Consider the following 23,711-nt stretch of genomic DNA (forward strand, 5'->3'; position numbering starts at 1 on the left):
AAGGTTCCATTTTCTGTTCCATCTTCAACTCCTTATCTAGTCACTGTGACTAACCAATGCTCTTCTGTAAAAACTCCTATGACAATTCACAACCAGACACACACCTATCATCTACTGATACAGTCTTCAAGTAACTAAACATTCAAAAGCCCAATGACTGCTTACATGTGGACGCACAGTGTGTTTTCCTGTCCTGCATAGCTCTGTCCTGTTGCTGCTCTGGCTCTGGACTTGACAAGCCGCTGACATATGGTCAAAGGGATTAGTCACCCTGGCACCGAGGAGGAAACCTATTATCTGCCTCAGCCTGTGAACTCACAAAAAATTGGAACTAGCAGCAGCTAGCATGCCTTTTGTTGAGATACACTCAACTCTAGAAGTGCTTTTTACACCGTGAAATTGCACATGACGTGTATAAAAGCCTGACATGGTCTGCAGATTAAGGAAACCCAGGCCTGTTTCAACAATAAATAAATAAATAAACAAATAAATAAATAAATTGAGCATAGGGATGTCTTTTGGGCATAGGGATGTATATAATTAGTGAGTGATATCTTGTCAGTCAAGGTTAATGAGTTTTATTTTAGGCCACTTGAACAGTCAAAAGCTGAAAGGTGAACAAAGAAAGACCTTGTCAGCCAAACATGTCGAGCCAGATATCTCCACTGCAGTTCACCACTAACTTCATTCACTCTCTGACAAATGTATTCAATGAAACGGAGCAACAAAAAACACAGTAAAAGTGGTGGCCTGTTGACAGACCGATAACTGGTTAAGCCACTAAATAAGCTACAACAAATTAGATGAACCATCGAAAACTGGGGGAAAGGAATCCAGTACTTGTGTTTGAAATCAATAGGCAGCTACAGTACTTGTGTCAGAATTTAAGTGATTATAATACATATAAATGTTTAATGCCAGACATTAGTCTGTCTGGCCAGGAGATTTAAACAATCAGGCCTGAACACTTCCACTAGACACGGAGCACTTGACCTGAAACATGACATTGGTGCATGAAAACACACACAAACCAGTTTCCAGCCACACATACTGTGCATCACTTTCACGTCCACAGACAGTGAGATGACTAGAAACATCAAAATAAAAAAGCACAGTATTAAGCAATAAAATCATCCTAATTGCATACCATAAATAATCATATGAGGTGTGTCAGTAAATGGATAGTTTGCATGAACACAATGCTTTGCTGATGGGGGTCTTTGTAAGCTAAAACAACACAAATTGCTCCAGAGTTCCTCGCAGTCGAGCTTTTTTCCCTTTTTCGAATACTAGTGACAAAGTTAATTTAATAGAGAGATGGTACCACAAAAGGGAAAAGACACATAAAAGCCAATGAGCTATGTAAGCCTTGTGGAAGCTGGATTGACGAGCAAAGAAAAAAAGTTAATCAATGCCAATATGGGTTTCATCTTTCCTCACAAAAGCCTTTCCTTGCACTTTTTAAATTTGGCAAACCTTCAATAGCTTGATTTTTAGACCAAAACATGAAAACTTAACGAACAAGCCAGACATTTTTGAGACTGCGTTACAAAAGCACATAAACTGTTCTACCTTTTGAAAGAGAACTGTGCGACACTAAAACACTCAAAAGGTGTTTGCAAACCTCCTTTGTAAAAAATATTAATTCCACCCCAAATTAATTAACATGAGAACAACCTTGGAAATGTTCTTTGACCTTTAAAGAAATCAAATATATTCTTGTGTGCAGGTTTAACACATTTTTGCAGAAATGTAGACAGCACCATCCCATGGCAGAGATAATAGATTTTATTGGAGAAATTAAAAAGAATATTCAAAATTGGATTAAAAATGGACATGGGCTCTGCTCAACAAACATTTCAGTTGTTGAGTTTGAGGCCTGATGAAAAGAGCCAAGAGATAAACCAGTATATAACTCCAGCAGAAATAAATCAATACAAAGATGGAAGTGGCTTCTTCCAGGATGACGATGCGTTCTCAGTGTCAGATCTCAACCTAAGAGAACACCTATGGGAGATTTTAAACTGCTGTGTAGGACAGTAGGCCGGTCCCAGACCTCTGAATCGCCGCTCACATGTCTGATTTTTTCCATTTTCAAATAGGTCTGGTGTTGTGCCTTCTGAGGGCTGGAAAAATACAGACAGAAAAATGATGCCAAGCATGCATGAGATCGATGCAGCTGTGCAGAAAATTTATCTGCAACTATTTTGATATTTGAATAATCGTTTTAGTCATTTTTCCAGCCAAAATGCCAAACACTTAATGGTTCAAAGTGCCCCAATGTGAGCATTTGCTGATTTTCTGTGAATATCTTTAGATGTTGGACTGACATTTGTTTTGATATTTCATAGACTAAAAGGTTAATTGAGAAAATAATCAGCAGATTAATCAGTAATGAAAATAGTCGTTAGTGGCAGCCCTTGTTGGTTTTCCTTTAAATTGTCATCTATCTGTATATTTGAATGTGTGTGTGTTGGCAGAAGCAGAGAAAGTGAATGTGTCCAAGTGTATTTAAAGCATTTCTTTTGTGTGTGTTGCTGTTCCACTCTCTCAGGGAGGTTGGCAGACAGTTCATCTTCTGACTCCTCTACCCAACAGCCTGCCTCCGACTCTATGCAAATATTCTCAGTCACATGTTCATCAGCCCGGCACAAATTTTTAATCACTAAACTAAGCTCTATAGTACACAATGATGAGGGAACACCCTCTTGTCTGGCACTCCCCATCAGCATCCTTCAATGTCTGTTATTTTCTTTTCTGCAGCAAACTTTTAATTACTACATAGCTGCTTTTAACCGATGTTTTTCCTATTCATAAAATGAAGTATAATAGCTTAACGCTGACTGACAGACATTGTGAGATGTAATTTAATATGACTGCAGAGGTTGAGATTAAACCCGTAGACTGCTCAGAGACACCCTCTCAGACACACATTCACTCATCTGATCTCTACACTAGCTGTTAGTTTAGGCTCAGCTCTAATAAGCCCTTCTCCTGATCTTCTGGAGATCCGGAGAAGTGAGACGGTAATAAAATGTTAATCATATTTAATGACTGCGAGCTCTGCAGTAGCTTGAGTGTTGCTCAGATTGACCGTCCAGGGAGATGTTTGCATTAAGGATAAATGATGGGGGCCACTGATGAAATTTTATCTCACAATATCTTGTTACTTAGAAACAGGTCGTCTCTAGCGCGATCAATCATCTAATCAAATGAGAAACTGCTTTTTTTTGGTTGAGGTGATGAGTCTGGTAACATCATGGTCTCAATCAGATTTAAATTAGTGTTTGACTGCGTTTCCTTTTTTTTTTTTTTTTTTTTTTAAATCTCTCTGTTTTCATTCTACCTACTTCTTATTTCAGAGTATTTAATGAAAAAGAAAAACAAGAGAAGCACTTTATTCTTGTCTCACAAATTATCAGCTGACCTTTGTAGGCTTTATCGAGTAGAATGAATCAAATCTCTGTGTCATATGTATTCAAGGCCCATTTTGTGCCCAGGATCTGGCTCATGTTGTCACTAACCTGGCTGAGACTTGCCGCTTTCCCCCAGGGCCAGTAGGCAGAAGTATGGTTAACTGGTCTCGGGTGAACTGATCATTCGCTCTACAAGCAGGAGAGGAGGATGTGCCACAATGCAGGTGAATGGAAGGATGGGAAGAGAGACGAGGAATAGATAGATGAAGAGTGGAGTTAAGCGGCAGAACAATTTGTAGAAAGCGGCCAGGAATATTTGTAGATGCCATGAAGGAGAAGACATAAGATTATAGAGGACAGAGAGGGAGCAGGGAAGCATAGAGGGAAACAAACAAAAAACTACAGGTTGATATCTACGTCATTCAAACAACATGCATAGGACTACAGGAAGATGTAACTAAAAAGGTGAAATGAATTGGTAGATGTGATCATGGGAGGAGGTAGGACACTGATGATTGATCATGGCTGTAGCTGTTGTACGGGTATGTGGATGGAGAACTGGTTGACCCAGACTAGCAAATCGATTGGCCCGCAGGAAGAGAAGTCTGCAGGCTTCATACAGGCCACAACACTCTGGTTTAATGGACTGTGGGGAGACAGGTTTTGGCTGCCTGGCTGAACATTTGCATTACTCTCTACACTGTTCTTTTTTAAAACATGTTTTAAGATTCAAAATCAAAACTTATACTGGATGTGTGTGCATACATGAATGCATAAATTAGATATTATAGTCAATACCTTTGAGTCATCGCAGCCAGAAGATATAAGCAGAAGAGCAGGCAGTTCATTGTAGGTGTAGAAAAACATGCGGATCTGATTTGTACTTTATACATAAATGCATGTACACACACACACACACACACAGCTGACAGCATCGTGATCATAAAACAGATCGGAATTGGTACTTCATGTGGTGACATTTAGTGCCACACACACTCAACAAAGAATTATCCCTCTCAACTCAACAGCTCAAATGATATATAAGCACTTAGCTTATCACTTTATAACAACAATGTGTGGAAACTGGATGCTCAACCAGGCAGGTAGGCTCAGTGTTTGGTGTTAAAATCATCTTCAGTGGTCAGTCAGACTTTTACAAGCAAGACAGAATAAAGTCTAGATGGGTAAAAGCTCCTCAATAATGAACAGATCGTCAGATAAAACGAGCAAAAAGGGATGAAGAAGGAGCATATTAGCGCCCCCTTTTCTGTTCTGGAGCACAGAGCGGTAAGCAGCACATTCCAGTAAATCACAACTAATTTCAGCCCTGCTTGACGTGCATACTAAAGTAGAAACACATGCACTACCTCCCCTTTCTTTTCCTTCCTGCCACAGGCAGCCTACACTTTTCCTTTACCCAATCCCTCAGTCTCACTCCGTTTCTCTTTCTTGAGCTTTATTCAAGACAACCCTCATGCTTTTTGCACATTTAGTCAAATGATCAATATTTATCTCCATATTTCATCATCGGCTTCCAACGAGTTTACTTTAAACTTGGCCAGGTTGGACAGTCGTGATGACCTTTTCACATTACATTTATATTTTCCCTGGGTCCTTGTAAACGTGCATAAAAGCCTTCCTAACTACCAACTATGATGGTGGACGTTTTTCTTATTCTGTTACTTGGAATATTCGTACTGTCAGTGTTGTTTTTATGTGTATACATGTATGTTTTAATGTTTTAATGTTCTTCCAGATGGACCAAAGACACATTTTCAACTTTGTGGACAAAGTTGTATTCTGTTCTACTCTCCTCACTTCTGTCACCCGTTTCTCTTTGGAATTGTTGCATAACTTAAAAAAATCATAGATCTCTGTGATGAATGATTTAGCTCTTGACATCTGCATTGCGATGAGAACTGGCACTGCTTCATTTCTTTTGTCTTTATAAAAGTTTGCTTATAGAGTTGTGCTGATTGTCTTTTCATGTCTGTCCAGTCTTCTTATCCTCTACCTCATCTCTCTTTTGATTTTCTTCATCCCCACCCTCTTCCTGCTTTCTCTATCCCTGCAGTGCAAATATACATTCTTAGTCTTATTCAGAGGTTGAATCTTTCTGCCATTAGTTCTGAACCTTTTACTGCATTTTATGAATGCACTGTTTGAGCATCCTAGACAGTGTCTTGTTATGCAATAACATTTTTCCTTTTCTATTGTTCCAAATTATTCAAAAAGGGCTGGGGTGTCTGTGGAGGGAAAGTCTTGTAAGACAGTACTTTCTTTTAAAGTTAAAGTTAAATTAGTCTGGTATGCTTTGATGAAAGCCATGCCTCCGTAAAACAGAGTGGTCCAAATCTTTGGTCGGTGTGTATCTGATCCTGTCAGAGTCACAACTCTGACACAAGGTAAACATCCACATGAACCCTGTTTGACTGTTGGTGTTCAGTCACTTCATAAGAAATGATAAAAACAAACAGTTCTTTGTAGTAGCCTCAGACTCTTGGGCCACACTCTTAAAATGTCATAATCTCAACATATGCATACACCAGACATACACACACACACACACACACACACACACACACACACACACACACACACATGTAAAACCTACCCTCTAATACAAATTGTAAAGCACTGACAAAGTGTGCTTGGAAGTGCACAAGAAAACAGGATGGCCTCTTGTTAATATTTCCAGTTCACAAAGCAAGCAAACTGCTGTTGGTCCAAGTTTATATTTTTGTTCTTTTCTTTTTGCCAGGCCTGCAATGCGCCCATCGCACATAAACACAATAGCTCTGGACAGAACCAATTATACTCTGCACTTAAAAACAAGGATGAAAGTGCTTTTGTCCATTTGGCACAGCTAAAATTTCCTCTTTTTAACTACAAATACAACCCAAATATTTTCTCTTTGCCTGTCTCTTAGCAACTGAAGAGCAGTTTTCCAGTGACATCAGGGCAGGGAGCGAGAGAACGAGAGAGAGGGATGTTTTTCTCTCTCTCTCTCTCTCTCTCTCTCTTAAGGACCTGGTTTCAATGAAGTCAGACTTGGGTGAAATTAGATTTCAGTAGTGTGTACAATCAGAGCAGATGTGCCGGGACAAAATCTAGTGCCAGGATTAGGACCATAGGTTAAATGTTGCAAAGCATTGTGTATTGTAAGCAAACACGGGCAACTGAATAACTGGCTTAAATTTTGTTGAGTGACCTATTAAACATGAACAAACATTGAACTTCTCCTTAGTGTGTTTTTCTCCTGTCTGCAGTCTAAAGTGTGGAGCCTACATTCCTGTCTTGACATTGCTTTGGCTGAAGAGGGATGTTAAGGCTATAGGACTGGCTGTGCACTGACATCTGACATCAACAGAAAAAACATTCCCTCTCACTGAGGTAGGTAGGTATGAATGTGTGTGTGTGTGTGTGTGTGTGTGTGTGTGTGTGTGTGTGTGTGTGTGTGCATGCTTGCATGCGTAATTACCGTCGGTCATTCCTCCTGCGTCGGAAGAGCTTTTTGGTGTGCGCAATCTCAGCCTCATTAGGAAGGGGTGGGAAGACCTGTTGGAGACAAATCATAGAGTAAGAGACAGCTGCTGTCAAGACCAGCAATATAGATCACTACAAAGCATGTACAGAATTCTTCACTGCTGTAAGAGTAAAAGCACATGAAGTGCTTGCTTCTCAAGTAGAACAGACAAATTCTTGCCTTTTTCTTCAGGAAGCGGTTCACAGTGACATTTACCAATACCAGACCTCATACGAAAATAGAAACATTTTTATACAAAATTGTGTCTTATTTCATTCAATGTGTTATTTGTGCAAATAAACAAGCTACATCTCAAGACCTACAGTCAGCAGTGGAATTAGTGTATATCTCCATTGATTTCATTCAGCCAAAGATATCTGCAGTATGTGAATGAATGCAGGGTGAAGTGGAATGTAAATCTGAAGGGGTGGCGATTAATAAATACACTCTCAGCCAGTCACATCTCTGGTCTCATGGCTCTGAAACAGCTGAGCCAATCACAGTGAGGCCTGACAACAACGGCTCACCAACGGTACGATGTGAACACGCAGCACCACAAATCCGCATCCAAAGGCAGATGGTGTGGGTTTGGATTTAATTTGGACAATGACAGAAATAATAAAACATTTTTTGAATGAAGTCGTTTGATCGCATCAGTCCCACGCAATTTCAGTTGTAATTCTACTGTATCTCACGTCATAAATGGTCTCATCATATGAACATATGACACAAAAGCGTCTGCACTGTATTACAGTTTAGGTGAAAGAAGCTTATTTGAAGAGTTTTGAGCTACGGTTATTTGCATTACCTTTAAAATAAAACATATACATACTGTGCTTGTGCTTCTCACATTTAATGAAATGAGGGAAAAGAGAGAGCAGGAGAAAGGACAGGGGACTAGGGTTGGTTATCAAGAACCAGTTCCAAAATTTCCAAGAACCGTAGATTCGATAACACGCCTGCATTTCGATGCTGCTTATCGGTTCCTAACTTTTGCATATTTCAGTGGCGCTCCTGAGTGAACGGCAGTGAGCTTTTTACAGTCCATAAAACATTTCCCAGGATATAAAAACTCCTGACTAGACATTGTCTAGCAATACAAGTGACAGCAATTCTTTGGTAGTGGAACTATATTTAATGATAAAACTGGAAAAGCCACATAAGACGAATATTCTTAACTTGATCACATATGGCATTTTATTGGCATGTGGTTGGTGGTATATGATATTATTATTATTCTGTGAAAAGGAAACAAAACCAGTTGTCATCCATTAAACATCAGCCCTGTCAATCAAACAGCACACTCCCCCTTTGCTCAGCATCATTATGTGCTGCTGTTACCATGGTTACAGGTGGCCTAGGACCTGCGCTGTTGTGTATGCATACAGTATGCAATGGTAGATGGTGTCGGGAAAGGATGGGTGCATAAATGTATGTGACTATGTATGTATGTCTGTGTTGTCTAACTGCTGTGTATAGGTAAGGTATAAGTCCAAGACATTATGTTACAAGCAGAAACTGTATAAGATATATACAGTATATAAGGTGTGAATGTTAAGAGTTTGTGTGAGCCTGAAGACAGCATCTGCCTGCGCCATCAACAAACAAAGTCGGTTAACGTCAATGTCATCGCTGTGCTGATGCAAACATTTCCCCAAACTCTCGACTCAATGCTTTGTGCAAAGAGGTGACCACAGTCTGTAAGAGGGAGGCGGGGCTCTGCACACTGTTTACTCGTGGTGCAGTTCTTCCATTTTTTTTATATGACAAAAAAACAGAAACCAAAGAGTTTGATCTCTTGCATCTTGTCTCATGACCAGTAAATCATTTTTCACCCTATAATGATATAATTATCTAATAGTCACAATGCATATTTGGATTATGCCAATCTTTTTATACCCCCAAAACTCTCTTATTTATTCTTCAACTAGATTATTTTTTTCACTGAGGCTTACAGTTAAATATAGCAAAGAAAGAGGAAAATGAGGGGCACAGAAAATGGTTGTAAACTGTAAGTCTGCAAGTCTTTTACTGATCCACAAAGACAGCATTCACGTGTACATGTAGACCGTACACCATATCTGCACAGCATAGTCACAGTTTTGCATAAACACACATTAGTGTAAAGATTCTCTGTTTTCAGCAAGTGTCTAAAATATCTAAATCTTCTTGATTTTCTCTTCTGCGCAAACATACTGTACATTCAGACTTCCAGAAACACATACTGCAGATATTCAAATGAGTTTGAGAGAGAGCTTGATATTTGACACTGCTGCTCTAACCTACTTCTCTCTTAGGGAGGCTGCTGGGGGTTCTGATTGAATCCAGATGTGCGAGGCAGAAAGTGTGTGTGTGTGTGTGTGTGTGTCTGTGTCTGTGTGTGTGGCACAGTAATACAAAAAAAGGCAGACAAACACAAACTTAAAAGGTCTGTACAAAGTTTCATGCTGACCAGAGCGATTTAAAAGACTTCACGTATAAACTCTGAAGTATTAATATCTATGAAATTCTCCTTTTCTTTCCAGACTTTGACTACAGGCCCCGTCTGACGGGGAGAAGAAGTAGGTGGAGAAAGAAGAAAAACGGAGTAACTGTTGCATGTTTAGCTACTGTAGTTTTCCTCTAGGATATCATTAGCTGTAATTCTGCCTTCAAATGGTAACCAGATGACAGTGAGCAAACACACTCACACACACAAAGGGTCAAACGATGCACACTGCACATTTTTACCAAAACCCTTTAAGTACTACCCTTTGTAGTATTTTTCCATCACTATTTCAGATTGCATTAAAGCATCTGTAAATTAAAAAAATGGCTCTTTTGAGGTGTTCAAATCTACATCAAAAAACAAAAGCATATAGAGAAAAGCTCTAGACCCATAACTGTGTGCACAGTTTATAATGCATCCGACAGAAACGGAGAGGGAGGAAGCGAGAGATGAAGTCTTGTCTCTGTGGTTGAAAGGGAGAGCCCTGTGTGTGTGAATATGCTATCTGCAGGTAGCAGCCAGCGCGGGGTAGATCAAAGAGAGGCGTGTGCTGTCCTGGTCCCCAGCCAGAAGACCTCTCACCTCGTGGCAGGCAGCGCGAGCCCTGTGGACGTGACAAGGATGGCGAGGGAGGGGGTGGCTGTGTAAGTGGGAGAGAGACTGAGCGCAGATAGAAAAGAGAGATTTTGCCCGTGGTTTTGTTTATATTTGTGAGTTAAGAGATTGTAAGAGTAAAGACTATAAAGATTATCAAGAGACCAGTGGAGGTGTATTTTGAGTACTTTCTTAAACAAGGTGAGGAAGTTTGAGTTGCTAAAGTGAAGGAAGAGAGTGATTCAGAAGCTGGGGATGGCAGGAAAATACCTCTTCACCCTATGATCTGTCTTTACGTGGTGCGCAGATTGAAAATAGAGCTGCATTCAAAGAATTGGTGTGAATGTGTCACAGATGAGAATATAAAATGTTATCCAGGTGGTCCAGTTTGAGTAATCCATCAGACAGTAAAACACTGCACAGCAGTTAATAACACTGTGACATGATATAAATCCAGAAAGTTATCCACCGTCATATTATCCTCCATCACAAGGTAAAACACTAGAATTACCCTGTTTGCACGTATTTGATTGGCCATCGCTTAACAGGATTCTGGATGAGTCCAGAAGAAAGACCATAGCGGAGATTAATGGGTGGATGAAAGTTGTAGGAGCAGAAAAGGAAAGGGATGGATGTGGATGTTTTTTTGACGAAAAAATTGTTTTGATGAAGTGATTCATGTAAGGTCTGAAGTAAAGAACAGAATCAAAAAGCAAGCGGAAAAGTGACTAACTGTCAACACAGAGGGAGAATCAGCACATGTGCTTCATGACTTCAGATTCATGACAGTTGAATGTGAGAAAATGTTTTCATTCAGGTTTTTATGAGACAGTTGGGGATGATGGAGCGGGTGGTGTTGGCTATCAGATGAGTTAGTTCGTAGAGGCAGGACTAATGAGTGAAGCATTCGTTATGACCAAAGCCTATCCTAAAATATGTCAATTTTAGTCCAAAGACATCATTTTGACATGGACAACAACAACAGTGTTTAAGTAACTTGACAACTAAAAATGATCATCTCGACAGAAAAAGAATGAGAGAAGGTGTACAGCAACAGAGGGTTAGTCCGGATATGCATGTACGTGGAGCTGTGTCACACAGTGTGCCAACAGCCCACAGCTCAACCAAAAAGCAAATTTCACAGCCCTGATTGAGGTGTGTGTTTGTGTGCGCATTGTATTACGTGCTTGGGTGTGCACGTCTGCTTTGAGAGGAAGTTGACATACCTCATAGCATTCCAGGGAAAATCACAGGTCACTGGGAGAGGTTACCTGGGATGCTGACAGAGAGGATGTGGCCTTTTTACAATCACTCCACGTAGCCACGTAGCTCCCAAGCAACAACAACATATCTTCTTTGAAAGCAATGCATGATTTAGCTTCTAAAAGTTTTGACCTGACTCCCAAACAGCAAATTCTACGACTTATTAAAATGTTTTTTTTCTATTTTTCCGTGGGTTTTGCCAGAAGGGTCATTGACCTGGGTCAGATACCATTGTTGATCCATTCATAACAATGACGTTGCTTTAGTGTGAAAGGGGTATAAGTAACAAGGAAGGAAAGTAAGGAAATGAGAAAAGCGAACAGGGATGGAAATGTGAAGAATAGAAACAGAGAATAACGATTATAGAACTTTCTCTGCAGTAGCATAGAAAGTGGAGTGCATGTCTTCCTGTCCCTTCTAATATGTAACAATTCTGGTATGATGCTCATTCAGTCAGTCCATTGTTTCTCTCGGCTTATTTATGTTGCACGGGCCCTCAGCCAAAAGCAATACATTTTAAAACTGCCCCAGGGGTGGCATTACAGGACAGGTTGTTGAGAGCAGAAGATAGCGAGAGAGAGAGAGGGCAAGTATGACAAGGAGAGGCTGTAAATACAAGATAGCAAGCACGTAAAACACAGAGAGGGAAGCACAAACGCATAAGCTGAAATGATTGGGACGTTTTGCCCACTTATCAAGCCCGCATGAATAATGTGGCATTTATGTGGCAAGGAGATGTATGAAAATTTAGCTTTAGCTATTCTGTTCTTTATATGTTGGAGTTTTGCAACCGTGATAAAATGTCTTTCATTTATTATCAGACATAGCTGTAACATTAACTATAACGGTTTTAAAAGACAATTTAAAGCTGCATTAAGTTAAAGCTGATTTATTTTTAAAACAGCCAGGAGGAAGAGATGATTTAAGATGTATAGATTATCTTGTCTTTGTCTAAATTTGTGACAAGTATAGCTAGTAAATTGGCAACTTTGTGTACTAAAAAATATTTTTTTGCTGTACTTGTGAGTGTAGGGAGTGTACTAAAGTGGAAGTTACACTTCTGAGCACCCTGTGTAAAGAGCTCAAATCTGAAATGTGTTAAAAGTGACATTTTAGGATTCATAAGCACTACGGGGGCTGTAATAACATCAGTTTTTCTTTTTGTTCATAATAATTAATTGATCAAAGAAATTGTGAAAAAAAAATGTGTGCTCCTACGCTGAGGATTAAGTGACAAGAAGCGCTATACCATTCGATATTGGCACTGACATGCTGCTGTCGTGATCCTGGATGTGTCTAGCGCCTACTTCTCTCATGTCAGATATCAAGTTAACATTTAGGATTTCTGTAAAATCCCTGTAGTGGAGGATTTGCTCGGCGTTTCGTGATCCCTACTTTAGGCCTTTCATGTAAGCATATTACTCTGCAGCTGATGCCTGCCAACAGTATCAAAAGAAGAGATTTAAGGCCGCCACAGTCAGGTATGGTGGGTGATCTGTGATAAGAGGCAAAGATATGAGGTCCTGACATCCATGTCTAATTTAATAAGTGATCTGAGGCCGGGGCCACAGCAAAGACAGATAGACAGGTATATCAAAGAACTCAGGGGTCTAGCTACAGGAGGAGATGCAGCCATTGTGGGATCAAAGGGTCGGGGGCGGGGGGGGGTGCTGTAGTACCCTATAGAAATGTAATCATGTGACAACCACGGCTGCAGCAGCAGGAAAAAAAAACTTCAATCAGATGTGCTCTCTGTGTTACATTACATTGTCACCTCATCTTCTCTGCAGGATCACGCCTGATGCTTCGTGTGTTCTGCTTTGCTTTATGTTTGTGAAGACCTGACTATTTCATGACCCCTAGCCTTGTGAGGACATTTTGGCTGCTCCTTACAGTGAAACAAGCTGATTTTACTACTATATTATTGCCATAAATTGACACTGTGGGCAGCAGTCAACCTATCATGAGCAGATAATAGGGATAGAAAATGAATTTAATTATGGCACAGGCTGGAGGTTACCTTGTTTCTTGGGATTTAGCACCCTAGTAATATGCCAAGTATATAAATCAGTTCTATAATTAAAGAAAAAAGGGGCATAAAAATCTAATTATCTTCCTTTTTGGCCTTTTTATTTCCATCATCAACTGTTTTACAAGGTGCATTTCATTATTATGCATTTGTAACAGAATAAATTTGGTTAATCTTGTTTGTCTGTGCATGTTTACATATTCTGGTATTCGGATGTGATAAATTTAACAGATCAAGTCACTCGTGAACTATTATTGAATACCTCTGTGGAATTAGTCACAAATTTCCCAAGGTATCCTGCTTTCATGCATGTTCTCAAGTCTCCAGCGTTCCTCCCATGATCGAGGCCAGAGCAGAACAGCGTGCAGAGGTGATTAAGCCAGTATGTGTGCGGTTAATGGAGTGCAGGAGCCAAGCAGCAGTAGGACCAGGGACAATAGCAGGAAGAGACCACAGGGAGGGGGCTGCCGGTCACCATGACCCCCTGGATATTGTTCTGCTGCCCACCAACATTTGAAGGATGGAGGGGAGGAGTGAAGGACGGCATGTGGAGAGGAGGGAGGAGGACGGAGCGTAATGATGGTGGTCAGAAGAGAATAGGAAAAAGGAAACAGCAAATAGGAAGAAGCAAAAGGGAGACGAGGTAAAAGATGATAGAAGAGACGCGCAGGAGACAAATGAGTGTGTTTGAGGTGAGCAGAAACATTCGGGAACAGTAAACATGTGTGAGTAAATACTACCAGTGAAATGCAGGTCTCACACAAACTGACAGCTGACAGACAGATCGCCAAAAAAGCCCACCCCGCCCCCCAATGTCCCTTCTCAACCGGAGTCCTGCTCTGCGGCACGTACACTTCCAGACGGAGGGGCCAACCAGTCTGTAATATCTCAGCTCCAGACTCCTGCTTTGTTCCCCAGTTGGACGGCTTTGTTCACAGACCAGAGACCGGATGTCTCCTCGATGACTAGCCGCTTTCTCCCTCTCTGCTCGGTCTAACCCTCCCCTTCTGTTCCTTCTCTGGTGCCCTCCATACTTGAAGAAATTTTGAATTTTGTCACTGACAACGTGGAAGCAAAACACTTCTTGTGAAAAATGGGAATCATTTTGAAATAAAATTTTCTTAATATGGACACACAATTATAAATGTGCAGTGTATACTTCCTACATCCTGCCACAACTTGAATTGCATAACTGAAAAAGCGGGCTTACTATGGCCATGTTTTAAAGGAATAGTTTGACATTCTGGGAAAATACGCTTTTTACTTTCTTGCTGGGAGTTAAGATGAAAAGATGGATGCCACTCTTATGTCTGTACAGTAAATATAAAGCCATAGCCAGGAGATGGTTAGCTTAGCTTAGCATAAAGACTGAAAGCAGGGGGAAACAGCTAGCCTGACTCTATCAAAAGCTTAAAAATCCATCCACCAGCACCTCTAAAGCTCATTAATAAACACGTCACTTCTTTCCGAGGTGTAAAAACTATTCAACTAATTGGATAGGTGTATTTCCCAAAATGTTTAACTATTCCTTTAACACACCACACACTAATAACAACATTGCTTTTAACTCTAACCAAGCTAAGGTTGACCCTCATGACTACTGCCTGAACGCCTTTCAGCACTGAGCTGACATGATCAGTACATGATATAGTATATCATTAGATACTTTTGATGCTTTAAGTACATTTTCCTGATGATACTAATTTTTACTTAAGTAACATCTTCAATGCAGGCCAATTAATTGTAATGGAGTATTTTTACAGTGTGGTGTTAGTATTTTTAATTAAGTAAAGGATCTGAATACTTCCTCTACCACTAATCCTGGCAGCCAATTACATGACCTCATGGGAAAGGACATCAAGAAGTCAACAACAGTCATACCAGTTGTACAGAAATAGAAGCACCCACTCCATTTCAGATGAGAAAACTCCCACAGGTAAGAGTATTATGTTCAAATGCTACATTTTAATCAAAAAAAGATGTGTGCGCATCATTAACTGGTAACATATTTGTCACAAACGCGATTTAGATTTATTTTCATCATAACAAATGTCATGCCTTTAACACATACTCACAAAAAAGCTGTTGATGTGTGGATAAGCAAACGTTTTCTGGCGTTATTTCAGATACAGTAAGTGTTGAAAACACCCACATTTACCCACACACATGCACACGAGTGTTGGCTGTCACAACGCAGAGGATCCTGCTGACATGATCGTGTTGATGAGCCAAACAGCATGCGAGTGAGATCGAGTGCTGCAGTACGGTATGTGTCGTGAAGGTGGAGACTATAAATAAATATATTTGGGTTTAGGAATGTTTGACAGACAAGAGTCCTGATGGGCATTTTTCATAATTTTATGATGTTTAATAGACTAAACAATTAATCGGTTAATTGAGAAAACAATTGGCACAATAATGAAAATAGTCTTCATTGCAAACTTAGTCTATATTGTCAAATTAATGGTTTGTATTATCACCTGAGTATCACTTTAGTGGGAAAATGTAATTTCTTGCAGTTTGACTTTAAAACACAGGATAGAAATCTATGTATTACTGTGTATAATTAATTCTTGTTGTCATTTAATATCTGTAACACTGTGTTCTTTCACATTTGAATAAAAATTAAAACAATAATCCAGTTCTTGATGTTGTGTGGGTTCATCAGATTATTAATAAAAGGTGGACACAGTTAAGCCATCACCTGCAAATTATTACATTAAGTATTAAAACACTAATTATTATATTTTTGTCTGTTTCTAACAGGTTTAAGTTTAAATACTGATTATTACGGTGTTTAAATTAAATTCAAGTTATTCATGCATTTACTCTGGAATGAGGAACTTTCTTTAAACCGCTTCCTAAAACTCATTTTTATTGATTGACCTATCAACATTTTCTTGTTTTTTCATCCTTGATCCCATAATGTTTAAAATGATGTACATCTTAGATTTTACATTATGTCTGTTTGACTGCTTTTCTGCCTTGTTTATTCTATTATTTCTAGAATCAAAGTGGTATTCAAATAACTCAATTATTATTATTATTATTATTATTATTCCTTAAAACAATTAATTGTGTTTGATGTTATTCAGAATCCATGTGATGCCTGGCCTGAATCCACAGATCAAATACATGTACTCTCTGACCCCTGCACGCTTCTGTCATTACAACCTGACACTGGACGTTATTGTATGTGCAGGTTGACATTCCAGGGAGGCCAGCAGAGGTGCAGCAGAGTCTGGGGGCAAAAGGAGGAAGCCCTTTCTCACTGAGTTGTTCACACGCCCATACACACACACACACACGCACAAGCGAGATGTTTTCCACATCCCAGGGCTGTTTGTAAGTCTATTCTGGCTCCTGGAAATGGGAAGTGAATGTTGGCAGGACGTGTGGAACGTAGACGGGGACTTTGGATGATGTAGCGCGGCCATACAGTAGCTGGAGGTGATGACTGGGAAAAAGAGACGTGTTATTGTTTTTGCTTGGTTACACGGATTATGAATGTGTAAATACTGGATGATTAACGATAAACAAATATTATCTTCCTATAAACCAACAGTAAACATCCACAAGTAAAGCTTTGATCACAAGCCAATGGTAGAATAAGTACCCCTTAATACCCCCAATATAACAATACAAAAATACTCCATTACAAGTAAAAGGCCTGCATTCAAACTCATACTTAAGTAAAAGTATAGAAGTATTTACAGCAAAATGTTCTTTAGTATCAACAGTAAAAGTAGTGGTTCTGCAGTAAACATTTTACTGTTGTAGCTGCTCAGGGTGGAGCTAGTTAACGTGACTTCTTTAGGCGTCAAACATCTTTAGGTAATTTTATTTAAACAGTTTACATTTAAATTAAACCACCTGAGACACTGAGAGGGGAAATGTCTGCTAACAAATCATAGACATCTGGAACATAATAAGGGCCTCATCTACACAGTGTACCATCATATATTTTGTTATGTAAAATAATAATAATCTGTAATGTAACCAGTAACTAATGCTGTCAGATAAATGTAGTGTAGTAAAAGGTACACTATTTCCAAAATGTAGTGGAGTGGTGGTAGCATAAAATGCAGATAAAGATGAATAAAGAAAAGTACAAGTACCTCAGTACAGTACTTGAGCAAATATACTTTGTCACATTCCACCACTGCCACAAGCTAACAAGTGAGACATGACAGCCAGTCATGTGTTTTAATAGCAACAAATAAACCCCCCCTGCCACGTAATACTGTGCTGGTTACTTACAGTAAGGAGGATGGACATGTTCGTGTAACAAAACTGAAAGTGAAGAAAGGAGAGATCCTCACAGCCAACAGTGTAGAAATGACAAGAGACTCACTTTTTAGGGTAAAAAATGAGTTAATGATTTAAAACATTGATATTGACACTGGTTAACAATTATCTTTGAAACTTAGACATTCGACATGACACAAAAAATAACTTCTGGAGATGTGCCATGCTATTGATTGCAAACCGCTCCACTTCAGTTCAACTGAGTTGATTGTGGTTTGAGTGTTTTAGTTACAGTGTGGTCTCTCTAAAACTACTGGCTCTGGAAGTGGAAAAACTTAAGTGCCCTCTCAGTTGCCTTGGGGGGGCTACTGAGGGTATTGTCAGTGGAGAGACAACTGGGCATCAGTGGCCTGGCATCATGACTCCACCTGGCAGAGCTTTGGGACAAACTTAATGATGCCAGCATGTGATACCAGTCAGAGTCAACTAACGAATGTGAGGGGGAGAAAATACAGAAAATGTGGCTATCAGTCCCCAGCTCTGAGTCTCTGACCTTACTGTGTCTCGGAGCCAACGCATATCCGATCCCAAGCACACCAGACAGATGCAGTTGACCCCATCTTTCTTTTGGCCCTAACTGAATGAACGGAAACGGCAATCTTGGCTCAGGGGCTATACAATGAGGAGGCCATCTTGGTAGCGCAACGAGGCCCGTCTTGGCTGAAATGCTATGAGAGGCGAAAAAACGCAGCTCAGCTCAGCTCAGAAGCCAAGAGGGGAAGGAAAGAGGAAGACACTGCAGCTCAAACACTATGAAAGATGGAAGACATTTTGGCTCAGAAAGCAGGGAAGGAAGAGAGGAGGTTGACATCGGTGACCTACAGTGAACTCTGCCACCCCAGTGAATCACAAATTACCTTGGAAAACACAATGCTTAATAGTTTGTACCCAGCAATGGTATACACAGCTGCAAAATGAATTCTTTTTTTTTTTTCACTTTGTTGAAGCCAGACACATCATATTCAGAAATACCTTATAGTGAAATTGGGAGAAGCTTCACACTATAAAATATATGTACAGAGGGCATATATCCTCACTAGAGAAGCATTCTGCAACTTCAATCCTTCAGCCAGTCTCTTAAGGTTTGAGCAAAATAAAGTGGATATTTAGTTCTTTATTTTCGTCATTTCTGAAAAAACAAAAAGGGGTCATTTTGTACTGAGAAGACTGCTGTAACTTTGGAAAATTCAAACTAGATTTGGCTAACTCAGACTCCCGTAGCCTCATATTAGCTTCAGCTGAACTATTACTGATAACTAACAATTGCCCATCACTTACATTGGAGTCATGTTGGGAAGGGCGGTCTTCATGGCCAATATGGAGGGAAGGAATGATTACAGCAACTACTAACTCTTTCAGTGTACATGTGCACATGTGAGTATTGTTTTAAAATAGACTCTAAGTTGAGCTCAAAGCTGTTGAAGACTGAAACTGATTGAGAAATAGCCACTGCCTCAGACATGAACAACCTACATCACTTTGCTGTAGGCTTCATTGGCTCGATCAGGAACTGTTATACATACATATATCCACCAGGGGTCAGTGTAACACTTTTTTGCACTTCCCTGTCAGCTAAAACTCACTTCAGCATCTGGCCAGTAGATGTCACCAAAGGTTCATTTTTAATCAGATAGTCTTATTTGTAGCATAAAAGTAATCTACACAGACTGATCTTATATATATATTAATTGTTCTTTCACAGAAAATAAAACTGAGCCTACATGAATTTTCTTCTAAGGCAGTAAAGTTGATCCCTTTCATATTCTGGTGATTTTACTACAGATCTGACCACAGCACCCATGCTCCGTTCATTACACCTGCTATTTTTCTATTACGCCAACAGGGGTCGCTCTCTAACAACTAATACATTATTGCTATTTCGGTGAGAAGCCATCTGACTGCAGTTCATAGTCCACTGGGTCAAATCAGTGATTTTCAGTGCTGCTAGTGTAGTAAAAATATGTAACATATCAGAGTGAGAAACCTATCTGGATAGCAGCATTTAGTTTCAAAAAAAGGGAAAAAGCAATGACTTACAGAGCGCAGATGGGGAAGGAACCTCTCTATGTCATTCATGTCTATGCCGTCATCTTCCTCAAACTTGTTTTTGTTCATCCTGAAAGAGAGGAAGCGAGAGAGACACAGATCAATGGGCTGTAACCATCAGGAATCAGTAAAAGGGGACAATTATAAAGACATAACAGATGATATGGGATTATTATTATACTATTAATATTGAGACAGAGCAGGGCAGCACCAGTACAACCACATACTATAGATAAAAACCTAAAACCCAAAGCCTAGATCTTACCCCTCTCTGTCAATTTGTGGCAGGTGCTTTGGCGTTCCTCTTAAGTGTTTCCTGTGGAAATGGCTGAAGTCCAGCTTCTCTGGCTGCACGTCCCAACCTGCACCTCTACAACCAAGACCAACAGCAAAAAGACAGATTAAAGGTTAGAGACAGCCAGCATCTGTCCATACACAAAAGGAATGAGCAGAAGGTTGTCTAAAAAGCAAATGAAAGCTTGGTTTCAAATCCAAATTATTTTTCTGTAACATTAAATAGTCATGAATAAATAAGTAACAATCAAATTCAAAGTGAGGAAAATGTGTTTTTTTATTTTTCATGTGTTATTTATTAAGAGTTTAACAGTCAAAACCTGCATCATCAGTAGGTGTGGTTTGATTAGATTTGATTGACAATGGCTTAGCATAATAAACAAACAGCTCCATCACATGCAAATATGTGACTGGTTGTTACTTGTTTGACAGAAAATTATGTTTCATGCAGGACCCCATCATTCATAGTTTGAGGCTGATTGAGAAAATAGGTTTTCAGGGCCTTTAATTTTCATAATCATCAGTTCAACACTGAGATCCTCTATTCGCATTAACGTGGCTTTATCTAAATACTGAAGAGGCAAACTGGGAGAACAAACTTCATGCACACATTGTGACACTGGTCCTTGTCTTGGCATTTACTCCTGGCTTATTTCTAAAATAGAACACTTACGTTAGTTGCAAACCATCTCAGTCATCTTATATAATATCAGAGTGTCTGAACGGCACAAGATAACTTTCTATCCTGGAATTTGTTCTTGTTTATCGCTGAATTTCAATTCCATCTAACACGTGCCAAGAGAGGTCTGCCTTTTTCTGTTAATGATGGGTCAGAAACAGGTTATTTGAATCTGCCTTTTCTCCAGCTTGACATAGGGCTGTCACATTTAATAAAAGGGGGGCTGCTACATTTAATAGAAGGCTCTATCAATCACTGACCACATGATGCGACAACAGACTTGTGTCACCACTAGATGAGGATGCTCACTTCATTCACTACAATAAAAAAAACAGCGTAAAATTCATATAAAATGTTGGTTTTCTCGGAAAAGTAAATAATATTTGTTAATTTTATTTGGACACCTTTGTTCAAAGAGACTTATTATTCTACCCATACTGTACATATAATGTCTTGCTCAAGAACACTTCTGCATAAGGAAGAGCTGGGCATCAAACCACCAACCCCACAATGACTGGCCGACCTTCCAACTCTAACTGAGTTAAAACTGAACCTACAAACAACATTTTCTGTTCTGAGACTCTGAGCACCAGCAGAACTCTCAATTGTAAGGCCATTGCTTTCACACAGCTTTAACAAGAAGGGCAGGAATGACTCCTAATCAAAGTCATCAATGCTCTTATTCAATATTCAATCTACACCACACTTCATCTCTGTCAGCATGGAGGGGTAGCTGCTTACATCATCCTACAGTGCCAGCTACTTCAGTGCGTGCTCAGATGTGCCAACGTGGCCGGATCTTAGGTAGCTGGAGCTGCTGTGCAACTGTTACCATGGCAACTCATCCTCCCTCCAGCGTAACTGATTCATGTCTCACTCATTTCATTTCTTTCCTTTCCTCCTCTGAGTTTCAGGTCGAGCTCTCGTTTGAAAAATCATTTAGAGGTTTGATAAGGATCTGCACACAGAGCTCACTTGTATAAGACCTACAAGATTTTAAGCAGTGAGGCTTCATGTTTTCAGAGGAAGCAGTACAGCCTCCAGTGGTTAGATGTGATATAAATGTATCTGTTGACAGAAACACTGAAACAAAATACTTTTCATCATCAGCACAAACTCCACAGTTCAGCAGCTTCTTGATTAACTTAATAGTTAGTTTGGGATGAAGAGACAGAGCTGGCTGAGCCAACTTGCTGGAGGATTTTATGAATGCACCGTCCTTTATTGCCTTTCAGGCGAATATCTATTCTTTTGAATACCCACAATAAATGTCAGCAATTATCAGGGTCTTGAGGACAAAAGCTGGGAATTCTGTAGGAAACCTCACATTAACAATAGAACTGTAAATAAGACACGCAAAGTCAGGTTGAGAGGAAGTCAAAGACAGTAAGAAGAGCAATTAGAGGTAATGAAGGTCTGTTACAAGAGGCAAAAGCTAAGAGCCTCACTGAGTGTCTAAATCAGTCATACGACCGTCCAGAAACTATGGTTGGACTGTACAACACATTATGTGCGTGAAACAGCAAGGCACCTACCCGTGTGAGTCCATTGTGTTGGCAGCCCATATGTCGGTCCCAAGGATGTCAAAGGAGCCGTCTCTGTTCCCATTCTAGAAAAAGGAAAGATGGATATTTTCAGTGCCACCACATAACTAACTTACCTAGCTAATAATATTTATAAACAGGTACACCACTGGAACTACTCCTCTTAAAAAGCAGATTCCTTTTTAACTAAAAGTATGAATTTAGAAGGCTCTAAAGTCTTTTGAAATTAACATAAGTAAGTAAGCTGGAAATAAACGAATAGAAAACAGGAAGTTTTCTTCATACTTAGCGATTGTGATAAGCAGTACCATGGGCCTATAGTATCGATGAAACCACAGTTTTCATTCAGTTTATTTATGTTGTAGATTAAATAGATTACGGCGCAAAGATAATGGTCAAAATTGAGGCAGCAGATATATCCTCACTCTTAGTCCCTAGTATGGGTCAAGCTCCAAAAACGTTGAATCCTACACTTGGTGGGTAGTGCTCCTCGTGACAAGTAAACTGATCTTCATGTGAAAAAATCGGCCTCTTTAACATTTAATGATGGAGATTTGATTTGTGGGTTTAGGTTCTTGTGGTCAAAGATGGCTAAAGACTCCCAAGGGAACAATACAATGAGCATGGCAAGAGTCAGGTGACAGAAGTAGCCAAAGAATCTGGCCCTCAAAGTCTCCCCAAGACGTTTCTTGTCATTTCCTTCAGAGGTGATCAAGACAGCAGACAAACACAGATGTATCTTTACCTTGGCAGGGCCTATGTACTGGTTGTTTCTGCCTCTGCTGCCGGAGCGTGAGCCAGATCCTGGTCTAGACCCTGAGCTGGGCCTGGAACCTGTACTGCCGTTACTGCTGTGTTCCCACTCGTCCTGCAGAGTTGAAAGAAGAGGACTGAGTAGTCTGTTTTATTTAAAATTCATTTTTCTGTCACAGTTTATCACAGTGGGGAACACAGAGGAAACCACAGCAAACAAAATTAAAGACACGGCAAACTAAGTCTCCAATGTTGTGTTCGTCTTTGAGCAACACTGGATGGTCCAAATTAAAGCCCACAGCAGCTGGGCAGAAGTGTGTGTCCATGATGTTTATCTGTAACATTAGCTGATATTAATAAAGTTACATTTATCTTCAACCCACATTTTGGAACACCTGCCTCTCTGTTGGAGCGTTACTGACGTCTTGTTGTTTTATGTCTGAAATCACCTCATTGGTTTGCAGTCTGGTGGCAGTTGAAAATCAGCCACCTGGCTAACACTAGCACATTTACAGAAATATTGATTAATGTGCACTAAATGAATTGAAATGGTGGGTTTGCCTTTCTGTCACAGGAGGCTAGTGTGTCATTTCTCCTGCTTTTACACTTGTTTTGTGTAAAAACAACAACCTGTATCTTCTTCTATTGCTTAACACGACAATTCAGAGCACGGAGAGCAGTGCAGCACTGTGGTTGTTGAGCTGAGATAATAGATCCCATTTATGTCACCACATGTTTGTTTCTGTTATTGCTGGATTGTTTCTGATGGTT

The 23,711-nt window shown here is 39.9% G+C and overlaps 1 protein-coding gene across 1 annotated transcript in view; it reads right to left on the minus strand.

The window, feature by feature from the left end:
- Nucleotides 1-23,711, minus strand: part of ctif (CBP80/20-dependent translation initiation factor) — a 38,581-nt gene that overhangs the window by 12,609 nt on the left and 2,261 nt on the right. The window contains exons 3-8 of the mRNA XM_070924898.1: nucleotides 22,933-23,055; nucleotides 22,179-22,252; nucleotides 19,936-20,040; nucleotides 19,662-19,740; nucleotides 6,898-6,974; nucleotides 3,525-3,605 (exon numbers count right to left, since the gene is read on the minus strand). Coding sequence (XP_070780999.1) covers nucleotides 3,525-3,605; nucleotides 6,898-6,974; nucleotides 19,662-19,740; nucleotides 19,936-20,040; nucleotides 22,179-22,252; nucleotides 22,933-23,055 — 539 coding nt within the window. The remainder of the gene's footprint in view (nucleotides 1-3,524; nucleotides 3,606-6,897; nucleotides 6,975-19,661; nucleotides 19,741-19,935; nucleotides 20,041-22,178; nucleotides 22,253-22,932; nucleotides 23,056-23,711) is intronic.

This window comes from Enoplosus armatus, chromosome 18 (assembly GCF_043641665.1).
Source record: "Enoplosus armatus isolate fEnoArm2 chromosome 18, fEnoArm2.hap1, whole genome shotgun sequence".
NCBI lineage: Eukaryota > Metazoa > Chordata > Actinopteri > Centrarchiformes > Enoplosidae > Enoplosus > Enoplosus armatus.